Source organism: Parasteatoda tepidariorum, chromosome X2 (genome assembly GCF_043381705.1).
Source record: "Parasteatoda tepidariorum isolate YZ-2023 chromosome X2, CAS_Ptep_4.0, whole genome shotgun sequence".
NCBI classification, from domain to species: domain Eukaryota; kingdom Metazoa; phylum Arthropoda; class Arachnida; order Araneae; family Theridiidae; genus Parasteatoda; species Parasteatoda tepidariorum.
Genome location: NC_092215.1, coordinates 19856849 through 19868946, shown reverse-complemented (window position 1 = coordinate 19868946; position 12098 = coordinate 19856849). Strand labels below are relative to the sequence as shown.

The 12098-nt window shown below is 33.0% G+C and overlaps 2 protein-coding genes across 2 annotated transcripts; both read left to right on the top strand.

The window, feature by feature from the left end:
- The first annotated feature begins 5625 nt into the window (after positions 1 to 5625).
- LOC139427278 (uncharacterized) lies at positions 5626 to 7089 on the top strand. Its single transcript, XM_071188344.1, has one exon. The coding sequence runs from the start codon at positions 5626 to 5628 to the stop codon at positions 7087 to 7089; it is 1464 nt and encodes a 487-aa protein (XP_071044445.1).
- A 139-nt stretch (positions 7090 to 7228) lies between these two features.
- Positions 7229 to 10960, top strand: LOC107453817 (uncharacterized). Its single transcript, XM_016070779.2, has one exon. The coding sequence runs from the start codon at positions 7229 to 7231 to the stop codon at positions 10958 to 10960; it is 3732 nt and encodes a 1243-aa protein (XP_015926265.2).
- Positions 10961 to 12098: the final 1138 nt, after the last annotated feature.

Genomic DNA, 12098 nt, shown 5'->3' with positions numbered 1-12098 from the left:
ATATGTAATAAGATTTTTTTACACAATGCCACATATGAATTAAGTAGCTCTTTATCGACAACTACATCATTATGAATAGGTTATTAAAAAAGGGATTTTTTCAATTAAGGACAGCTTGTTAGAACTATTATTGTTAAACCAACTTTCTAATTAGGCTATTTTAAATATAGTAATAAAGAAAATATTTTTTTAAAAAATCGAAGGGTTTTAATACGAAAACAGGAACATGAATACGAAAGTAGTTGCTAAAAGTTATTAGACTGTTTAAACACTTTTCTAAATAGGTTGTTTTAATTATGTTAATTTAGATTATATAAAATGAAAATGTAAAAAAATTGAATGCATATAATATGAAAACTAGAACATAAATACGAAAGTAGTTGCTAAAAATAATTTCGCTGTCAAATGGTTTTCAAAATAAAATAAGCTGTTTTTAATATGTTGGCAATACGAAACGGAAATATGAAAAATGTAACGGTTAAATTACAAAAACTATAACATGAGTAGTTGCTAAAAATAATTAGACTATTAAACTGCCTTCTAAATAGCCTGTTTTAAGTATGGTAATAAAGATAATACGGAAGGAAAGTTACTAATATTCGTATTCTATTTCTAAATAGCTTTCTAATTAGGCTGTTTTAAGTATGTGAACAAAGATAATACGAAGCAAAGATACAAAAAATAGAATAAATATAATACGAAGACTAGAACATGAATGCAAACTAGTTGTCAAAAACAACCGTAGACTAGCCATATTAACTCAAATTCTGTAGAATCAGCTTTACATGATAGGTTAATTGTAAATGGACAACAAATATTCTTGTCTGGCTAATATTGCAACAAATGTCGCTGTTCAGTTGGTTTGCATTTAAGAATAGAAATCTTTATCCAGAGAATAAATTAGATGAAAGATAATAAAATATAAAAGGATATTAATCTTTCGATCTGATTGATCACAACACTCCTTTGGTTTAAATGAAATTTATTGATTATTTACTTTCACTGATAAAATATTTAATTTGCTAAAAAAATGACTCAATGATTCAATTCAATATCTTCTTCTCCATAAAATATGCCTATAGAAATCACAAGTTATCTATCAATATCAATCAAATTTTGACATTTTATTTTATTGTGCTGTTTAATGCTGTTTTAAAAATATGCAAAATATAATTTTAACAAAAACCTCTAATTCTTATTGATTTTAAAAGAAAATAATCTTTCTTCGCAATTTACTATTATTAATCTGTTTAATAAATATTATTATTAATCTGTTTAATATATCTATGACTGTTTAATACATATATAGCTACATCTATATATCTACTATTAATCTATATTTATATACAACTGCTTCATAATATGAATATTTCTTTTAACGCAAGCCTCCATTGTTTAAAATAGCGTTGTCAATTAGAAAATGAAACTAAAGTATTTGTTTATGTTGGAAAGATGTTAAAACTCTTGACGGAAATAATATACATACATATATATATATATATATATATATGCGTGTGGGAATATGCGTGTGTGTGTAACATAAAAAGCTTCTATTAATCTTTTTATGTTCGTTTCTTTATTAGCAACTCCTAATTTATAATTCAAATCGAAACACTTTCTCATACTTTTAAAAAGCCACATCCTGTTCTTAAATCTATTTTTGGCTCAAGTATGCATAATTAAATGTAAAGACTTTTTTCCCTTTTCTCTTTGTGGGAATCGTACGACCTTTTTCATAAACCAATAATAATTTCTAAGATTTCCCTCGTTTCCCTAAATCGAGAGATTTTCGGATTTTTTGCAAGATTTTCCCTACCAGAAAGAACTAACATAAAAAGATTAATTGAGGCTTTTTATGTTACATCCCCCCTCGCCGAAAAATTTTAACTTACATCTAAAAATTATCCATTTGCAAAACCTTCCCTATGATAGAAATACAATTAAAATTTAAAAAAAATGAAATTTTTAATGTTAACAATATATAAAAGTAATATGAAATATAAAAAATTTACATTTGTACTCATGGTAAAAATTTTATCACAATTAAAAATCTGTAGTGGCGTTATCAGTAAATTTTAGATTTTCATTTTCAATACCGGGCAATGACACTTTACCTTTAAAAAAGCATTAGTGATGCGAATACAGTATTTTTTTACCTTTCTAAACCTGCAAAGAAAACGTAACAATCCACTCCTTATAAAGGCAGCTTGGAATTGAAAGGCATGAGTCGCATGCTTGTTTTTTGTTATCTTGAATTCCTGACAATTTCAGAGTCAGAAAAGTCTAAGTACAGTGGGATAATTGGAAAAGTCGGGTGATTACTACAACCATCATATGCCCTCCAATCTATTGTGGTGTTGTAGGGCGTGCATACGCTAGTATTGTCTACAGATCATTGTTAATGACGCTTGAAGAAGACGATACTAGATTATTTTTTAAGGTTGTTCAGGGTGCATAGCCAAATTATTCAACAAAAAATAAGCACCTTTTAAGCACTTTTCAAGCACTCAAAAAATATTTTTAAGCACTGTAAAAAAATATCATAACTAGGCTGGGTTGGAAAGTTTTGACAATTGGTGGTTTTACCTGGTTTTAACCGTCATGTCAAAAAAAAAAAAATTTTGCCATTGTTATAGACATTTGTCAAAAATCGTGATATTTAGTCATATAAAACGAATGGCGTTTTCATACGCTAGGAACTGACAATACGCCGAAATAGATTGGGGTTAAATTAATAGTGAAAACGTTGAATAGAACAATGTGAACTGTGTCTTTTTGCATAATTCGTAGCAAAAATCAGCATGGTAAGGAAAAAATCTCATTTTGAAAAAGGGAAAATTAAGCACTTTTTAAAAACACCCAATGAAAAAAGCACCTTTATGGGCATTTAAAAAACGAAAATAAGCACCTTTAAAAAACGCTATGTACCCTGTTGTTGCTTCCTGTAGATTTCGGAGTCAGAAAAGTCCAAGTATGGTAGGGCAGTGGGGGAAGAACCACCATACTTCCTCCGATCTAAATTGTGGTATTCTAGTGCGTGCATACGCTACTAATATCTTCTGATTATCGTTAAGGAAGAACTACAGACTGTGTAGCTCAAATACAACATAAGAGAGATTTTGCATAGCGTTCAACTTATGTTAACAACCGTAATTCTAACCTAATCTTCTACCCCTTAGTGACGCTGCAATTTGTAGCGAAATTTTCGAGAAAGCGCTGTGAAGTTCTAATAGCGTTTATGTTAAGAGGAACAGTAATGTTTTGTAATATCTCTTAAACAAAATCCAAACAAAACGATGTAGTTAAAATAAAGTAAAAGCTCTTAAGTGGAAATAATGTTTAAAAAACTGTATTTTTAGATTAAAGTTAATGTGCTTGTGTGGAGACTCTCCAGTAAGCTTAAAATACTAGATCATAAGCTCTAATTAGTTCTACTATTTTTATAGAGCCATGGGAATCTCAATTTAGAGAAGAAGAGCCAGCGGTGTTGTAATTTAATGATAATTAAGAAATATTCCGCTGGTGGCGCTGATGAATGTTGCGCGGGACCAGAGACCCATGAACTCTTGTTGTTACATCTTCTACCTTTTTCTTTGTGTTTCGTGCCGTCTATGTTATTAATAAAAATATATTTCAAAAGAACCTGCTCAAGGTAAGTGAAATTATTTCACACTTAAATTTAGTTCATTATAGAAATGACATTGGTTAAGTAATATTTAACNTTCCGAGGATTATGTTGTAGTTCATTTATGTCACACTAGAGCTGCACAATGGGCTATTAGCGACGGTCCGCACACTAGCGAAGTCGAGTACTTTACGGTAGAACAGTTTAACGAGGACCAATACCGCACAACCTCGGTCCCGACTCAGACTAATCCAAGAGGTCATCCACCGGTACACTGACCTAAACCAGTGATGCTTGACTTGGGTGATTTGCTGGGAACTGTGTCTTAACGATCAGTCCACTGCGGGACTCATTTTCGACGAAAGTGTTTTAGTTGAATTGAAACTTTCAAGATTTTTCATCGTGCATTGTGAAAGTTACGATTTCCCCCGTCTTACAACAGTCGATGTTGCAGTTGCATTCCATCCTTATATTGCACTATGCGTCACAAAGTGCTATTGGCGACGGTCAGGAGAACAACCCTAAATATGATAACGCTCCCGCTTTTATAACCCAACAACCTGAAACGAGAAGTCCAGCACTTGACATTAGAACAGTTCCGAAAAAAAAAACGATACCGCGTAGCCTTGTTTCCTTCACAGACTGATCAAAGTGGTTAGCCACAGTTTTGAAACACTTAATTTTTTTTTACGCGAACGTAAGTCATTGCATCGGACATCGGAGGGGTTTTTTCTTGTACTCCAGCTACTTTTTTTTTTTATCTTACTGTAGCCTCTGTAATTTGCCCCTCCATTTAACAAAATAAGAAAACAAATACATAAATAAAAAAGGCTAATTACTTTTATCTGTATTTATTTGTTACATTTTAAAAGAGAAAAAAAAATCAGTTTACGTCATAGGAGCTAACAGATTTCTAAATTATATATAACAAAACTTGTTGATCAAACTGTTTTTTTCCATTTAAAAAGTTTTGCTCATTTTACAATTGACTGCTTTTTAATAGAACATTAGCAAAGTTATTCTTCAATTAGTTCGTATATCATATGCTCATTAAAATTCTGGAGCTGGGCTCCACTTCATTAAAAGGAACAGGCAAAATCTTACCTGTTCGATCCATACCCAAGTATTACGTAATAACGTTTACATATGATGTGTGGTATTTTACAAGTGCTTCAAAGGTTCTGGGTTTAAAACCGTTTCCTCAAGACATTTTTCTTTATTAAAAAATTGCGGCAGATATTATTTTAGACACGCTCTCTCTAAGTTATACGAGAAATCGCGGATAGCAAGTAAAGCGATTCCAAGAGCCTCCGCGATCATTTGTTTAATTTTCTGTGTCTTAGTTAATTACACTCCTCAAAAAAACTTACCAAAATTGCATTTAAAATGCAGAAATAAGTAAATACCCACTTAAAAGAGATAGTGGTTTCGTATTTGAATTTAAAAAAAATTTATTCGCATTTTTAGCAGCAATCATAATTTTTTTGGCGACACACTTAGTTTATAGCACTGATTGATTAGTTTCTGATTACTTAATACGGTTTCAGTTTGTCGAGTGGTGGAGAATGTAGCATGTAACAAGAAGGAATTAAAGTTAGGAGATCAGGTACATTGTAGCATTCTTGTTCATTGTTGTAATTTAATGATAATTTAGAAATATTCCGCTGGTGGTGCTGATGAATGTTGCGCGGGACCAGAGACCCATGAACTCTTGTTGTTACATCTTCTACCCTTTTCTTTGTGTTTCGTGCCGTCTATGTTATTAATAAAAATATATTTCAAAAGAACCTGCTCAAGGTAAGTGAAATTATTTCACACTTAAATTTAGTTCATTATAGAAATGACATTGGTTAAGTAATATTTAACATTGGTGCCGAAAACCCGGCACGCTACTAGATTTGATAATAATTTCGGTATAAAAGCAGAAATATAGCAGTATTTGATTTCTAATTCTTATGAGAATCTTTGATTATTTTTGTTCTAACATATTTAAAGTTAAAATGTCAATTCCAAATCAGAATGTGGTTAATGAAACTACTCGTGCTTTGATGCTCGATAAATTAAAACGAAAGCGTTCAACTATTAGGGGTTTATTAACGAGAACGCTTAATAAGATTAACGAGCAATTATTGTTAGATGTAATTGACAAAGAGGCACTAAATGAGCTTCTTCAATTGTTATGTGAGAAATCGGAACAAATTTATGAGTTAGATATACAAATCGAAAGTTATATCGATGATTTAGATCAGTTAGAGGCAGAAGTAATTTCGAGCCAAGAAATAAGAGAAAAAATTATATCTTCTAAAACAAAAATTAATGCATGTTTAAAATCAGAGTCAGCTATAACGATAAATAATGTACCCTCGGTATCAGAAGCTGTAGCGATAAATAATGTATCATCGGTATCAAATGTACGAAACGAAGCGAGTGTCCGATTGCCAAAATTAACGTTGGAACCATTTGATGGTAAATATGAAAATTGGCAGGAGTTTTGGGGACAATTTGAGGGATCCATTCATGAAAATAGTAATTTATCTAGAACGGATAAATTTAGTTATTTGAAATCATTTTTGAAAGGGTCTGCTTTAGTTTCGATTCAGGGTTTAACGCTATCAGAAACGAATTATGATACTGCTATAGATCTCCTAAAAAAAAGATATGGTCAGAAAGATATTATTGTTAGATCTCATGTAAATAAATTATTAAATATGCATCCTGTTAAATCATGTACTCAGTTAAAAGAATTGCGTCAATTGTGTGATATTTGTTATGTTCAGGTTCGTTCCCTCGAATCAGCTGGAGTAGAATTAAATAGTTATGGGAGTCTTTTGTTTCCTATTTTATTGAAATTAATGCCCGATAGTATAGTTTTAGATTATAATAGGCAAAATAAAAATGACGAATGGGACTGCTTTAAACTCTTGCAGTTTTTAAGAGATGAGATTGAAAATAGAGAAAAAACCCAGCTATTTCGAAGCTCCAACGAAGAAAAAAGTGAATTAATTAAAAGCTATCCTAAGTACGGCGTCAATAAAGATCATAATTCATGGCGCGCCTTTTCGAAACCGAAAACAAATCCTGCTGCATTGGCATTAAGTGTGGGAGAAGAAGGGGGGAAGGAAATTAGATGCGTGTTTTGCGATTTTCAAAGTGATTCTTCGCGAATTAGTCATAACAGTGACCAATGCATTAAATCTGTCGAGGAAAAAAGAAATGCCCTGAAACAGAAAAGGAAATGTTTTTTATGCTTTAAAAATAATCACACTGTTTATAATTGTTATTCAAAAATTCGATGCGATGTATGTAAAGGAAGGCATAATAGTTTATTACATGTAAATAATAGTAGTAATAGTGGCAGCAGTAAAATAGAAACGAAATCAGATACTGCTGTAACTTCTGTTTCTCAGGAAAATAAAATTAATAATGATATCTATTTACAAACCGGAGGTTATTTTAGGAGATAATAAAATTAAGAAATTCAGATGTTTAATTGATAATGGTAGCTGTCGGACTTTTATCCTTGAGCGGGTTTCTAAGGAATTAAATTTAAAAATAGTAGGACAAGAAGAATTAAAAATTTGCACCTTTGGTTCAACTGAACCAATGATAGAAAAGCGAAATAAGGTGAAAGTTGTAATAAAACATCCATTTACGCATAAGCAGTTAGTCCTCGAAGCATTAGAAACACCGAATATCAGTAATGCTGTTGTTTGTGTACCAGCGAAAGACATTAAGACTCAGTGTTATAAAAATAAAATACACTTAGCTGATAAAAGCTTTCGTGATAAACATTTGCAACTTTCGCTTTTGATAGGCAGTGATTATTATTGGAAGGTGGTTACAGGGAAAATTCAAAGATTGTCAGGAACTTTAGTTGCATGTGAAACAATACTCGGTTGGACAGTTAACGGTTCCAGTGCTATGCCAAATCAGATGATAACTCAATCTTCCGCTAACGTTATGAAAATCGCTGTAGATACAATAGAGAGTAATTCCGATATTGAGTCAAATTTGATTTTAAGAAACTTTTGGGAGTTAGAATCTCTAGGGATTAAAAATGATGTAGGAGCCAAGGAAAGAGAAAACGAAGTATTAAATAAGTTTAATGAATCCATTTGTTTGAAAGACAATCGATATGAAGTAAAACTTCCCTTTAATGAAAGAGTCGAAGAATTAGAAGATAACTATGAGATAGCCTTTAATAGAATGAATAGTTTAACTAGGAAATTTAGAAAAAATCCAGAATTTCATAAAAGGTATCAAACAATTATCGAAGAGTATCTCGAAAAGGGAATAGCAGAGGAAGTTACAGACAATACTGAGAAAAGACTGTATTATCTCCCTCATCAAGGCGTACTTAGAGAGGATAAAGTTACAACTAAATTACGTGTGGTATTCGACGCCTCGTCGCATGCTAAGGGTGTACCGTCTCTAAATGACTGTTTGTTTTCGGGTCCAAATCTCAATCCTGATTTGTTGGGAATATTAATTAATTTCAGAATGCATAAAGTCGCAATATCGGCTGACATTGAGCAGGCTTTTACCCAAATATTGATTTCAAAAGCAGAGAGAGACGCAGTTAGATTTCTCTGGATTAAAGGTCAAATAGGAGAACAAAAAGAATATAAGATTTTGCGAATGACTCGTGTGATTTTTGGAGCAACCTCGAGTCCCTTTTTGTTAGCAGCAACCCTTAAGCATCATGCTCAAAGAAATAAAGAAGAATTTCCGAAAATAAGTGAATTAATTGAAAACCGTATGTACGTCGATGACCTCATATGTGGAACTGATAGTGAAATAGAGGCCATTGAAATACGGAGAGACATGAAAACGGTTATGCAGAAAGGTAGTTTCAATTTGAGGAAGTGGAAAACAAACTCATCTTGTTTGCAGCAAAAGTGGGATCTGGAAGAAACCGCAGAACTTAAATCTTCATCAGGTTGCTGCAAGATTTTAGGTTATATTTGGGACAATAGAAACGATTTAATAAGAATTCCAATCCCAGAACTCAACATATTGGACTCTAATCAGGAAATCACTAAGAGAATGATGCTACAAATAATTGGTAGGGTATACGACCCAATCGGATTAATTAACCCATTTACTGTTACTTCTAAAATCCTTATGCAAGAATGTTGGAGAGCCGGATTAGAATGGGATGATCCCTTACCATTAGATATTCAGAGCCAGTTTAAAAGATGGTGTGAAGATTTAGTTAATTTAAACGATATCGAAATTGATAGGTACTATTTTGGAAATGCCAGTTTTAGTGAGATATCTAACATTCAACTCCATTGTTTTTGTGACAGCAGTATGAAAGCTTATGGGGCAGTTATCTATCTGAGATACATTACATCAAACGAAATAAAAACATCATTCGTTATATCTAAATCACGTGTGTCACCATTGAAAAAAATGACCTTGCCTCGCTTAGAGTTAATGGGAGCTGTAATAGGGAGTAGACTCACTAAGTATATCATGCACAAAATAAACTGTAAAATACGCGAATGCTTTTATTGGACTGACTCCACCATTGTCCTTCATTGGGTGAAAGGGGATCCTCATAAATGGAAACAGTTTGTCAGTAACAGAGTCACGGAGATCCAGGAAATAACTGACCCTTCATCTTGGAATTTTTGCCCAGGGCAGGAAAATCCGGCGGATTTTCAAACTAGAGGATGCAGCGCTAAGGATTTAGTTTCAAATAAAAGGATTTGGAACGGACCACAATGGCTAGCTTTAAGTGAAGAAAAATGGCCCAAAGACAAAGGAAATTTCAAAGGAGAAAATATTGACAAAGAAAAAAAATCGGATCATATTGCAGTAAATTATGTAAGCAATGACAAGATAAAAAATCCAATGTTCGATATTGAGAAAATCAGTTCTCTTACAAGAGTTTTTCGAATAACAGCTTGGATAAAAAGATTTCTGAATAATTTAAAATTGAAGAAAGATGATCGAATCAAAGATGAATTGACTGCCGAGGAAATTGAAGATGCAGAAAAAACTTGGATTAAATATGTACAGGCAGAAATGTTTTCGTCAGAAATTAATTGCATAAAAGGAAATAGATGTTTAAATAAGGAATCAAGTATTAAAGACCTCAATCCTTTTATAGACAATGAAGAAATAATTCGTGTAGGAGGTAGGCTACAGAAAGCAAGTTTTACCTTTGATGAAAAACATCCAGTAATTCTTCCAAGAAAACATAAGTTCACTGAATTGGTTGTTTGGAGAGCACATGAAAAATTATTTCATTCTGGCGTTGCAGAAACTCTTACTCAAATTCGACAACGGTTCTGGATTGTAAAAGCAAAACAGTGCATTAAAGCTACATTGAACAGATGTGTCATATGCAAACGGTTCAGTTCAAGACCTGGCACTCAACCGATGGCTCCTCTTCCAGAATTTCGAATAGAACAATCACATCCTTTCAACGCTACAGGCTTAGACTTTGCCGGGCCTCTTTACATCAAAAACAGCGATGTAAAGCATTACATTTTACTGTTCACTTGTGCGGCCACAAGAGCTGTGCATTTGGAGCTTGTGAACAGTTTGACTACAGAAAACTTTTTATTAGCCTTTAGAAGATTTATTGCAAGAAGAGGATTGTGCTCAGTGATGTACTCAGACAATGCTAAAACCTTTAAAAGGGCTGAGCTTGATTTGAAAAACATTTGGAAAACTATCAATCACCCAGATGTTAAAAAATTCTACGCTCTCCATGGAATTACATGGAGATATATTGTAGAAAAGGCCGCTTGGTGGGGTGGTTTTTACGAAAGACTAATTCGATCGGTGAAAACTGCATTGAGAAAGACTATAGGAAAAACTTCGCTAACTTTTGACGAACTAGAAACTTTGCTGGTGGAAACAGAAGCTATTCTGAACTCACGTCCAATAACTTATATTGGGACTGATGCTGAGGAACTATGTGCGTTGACTCCTGCACACTTCCTTATAGGGAAAAGAATTACTTGTTTACCATCAGTCAAGCTTAACCTTGATACGAATTTCTCTTCCAGGAAAACTTTAATTAAAGCTCATAATTATCGTGAGAGATTAATGAAATCCTTTTGGTCAAGGTGGAAAAATGAGTATCTCCTAAATTTAAGATCAGCACATTTAAGTTTAATTAAAAATAATGTACCTAACTTTAACGTTAACGATATAGTTATAATTAAGGATGATTTTCTACCACGCAATTTTTGGAAACTTGGTAAAATTTTGGAATTGTTTCCTGGAAGAGACGGCAAGGTTAGAGCATGCAAAGTGAAAACTGATACATCAGTTATTAAACGTCCAGTTCAACTTCTATATAATTTGGAACTTTAAACTTTATATTCTATTAATATTTTAATGTGAACTTACATTATACTTTTAGAACATTTTCATCATTATTGTTGTTCATAACTATACATATTTAGTATTTTTTATGTTTTTCAGAGTTAAGAAAAGAATGTTTAAGTTAGCTTTGTACTCTACCCTTGATGAACTCCTGTGAGTTCATCGGGGGGGAGTGTGTTGTAATTTAATGATAATTAAGAAATATTCCGCTGGTGGCGCTGATGAATGTTGCGCGGGACCAGAGACCCATGAACTCTTGTTGTTACATCTTCTACCCTTTTCTTTGTGTTTCGTGCCGTCTATGTTATTAATAAAAATATATTTCAAAAGAACCTGCTCAAGGTAAGTGAAATTATTTCACACTTAAATTTAGTTCATTATAGAAGTGACATTGGTTAAGTAATATTTAACATTCATTCAATAGTTACTGAAAAAGTCACTTCAGTTTTTCTTACTTTATAAGAGGATTTGTTTTTTTTTATGTATACACAGGTTCCACGATAGCCTAGAGGTTATTCTTGACCTTTTTTTTCAGAGTCTTATGTAAAATAGGGTACGGTAACCAAATTTTTCAACAAAAAATAAGCATTTTTAAGCACTTAAAAAATATTTTTACGCACTATATACATCAACAAAATAATTTTCAAAGACTTTACATGATCATGATAAAATAACTAGTAATGATAAAATAACTAGTTTCTGACAAGGAACTCCTTTTCTTGATTATATTAGCCATTATAAAATGATCAAGAGATTTTTTGGTTCAATATCAGAGGGTGGAAAATGAAGCTTGAAAATGAGAATATCTTGCAAAATGCAGCAGAGTTGCACATGAGAGTGCAATAATCTCACCGAACCCAGCTTTGTAGACGCACATGCGGACTTGCAAGTATTTCATCAAACATGTTGTTGTTGTTGTTACTTTACGTCGCACTAGAGCTGCACAATGGGCTATTGGCGACGGTCTGGGAAACATCCCGGAGGACGATCCGAAGACATGCCATCACAATTTTGATCCTCTGCGGAAGGGATGGCACCCCCGCTTCAGTAGCCCGACGACCTGCGCGCGAAGTCGAGCACTTTACGGTAGCACAGTTTAACGAGGACCAATACCGCACACCCTCGG

Bases quoted from the DNA above. Each gene is read 5' to 3' on its own strand.
- LOC139427278 (XM_071188344.1), top strand. From the start codon at position 5,626: ATGTCAATTCCAAATCAGAATGTGGTTAATGAAACTACTCGTGCTTTG.
- LOC107453817 (XM_016070779.2), top strand. From the start codon at position 7,229: ATGATAGAAAAGCGAAATAAGGTGAAAGTTGTAATAAAACATCCATTT.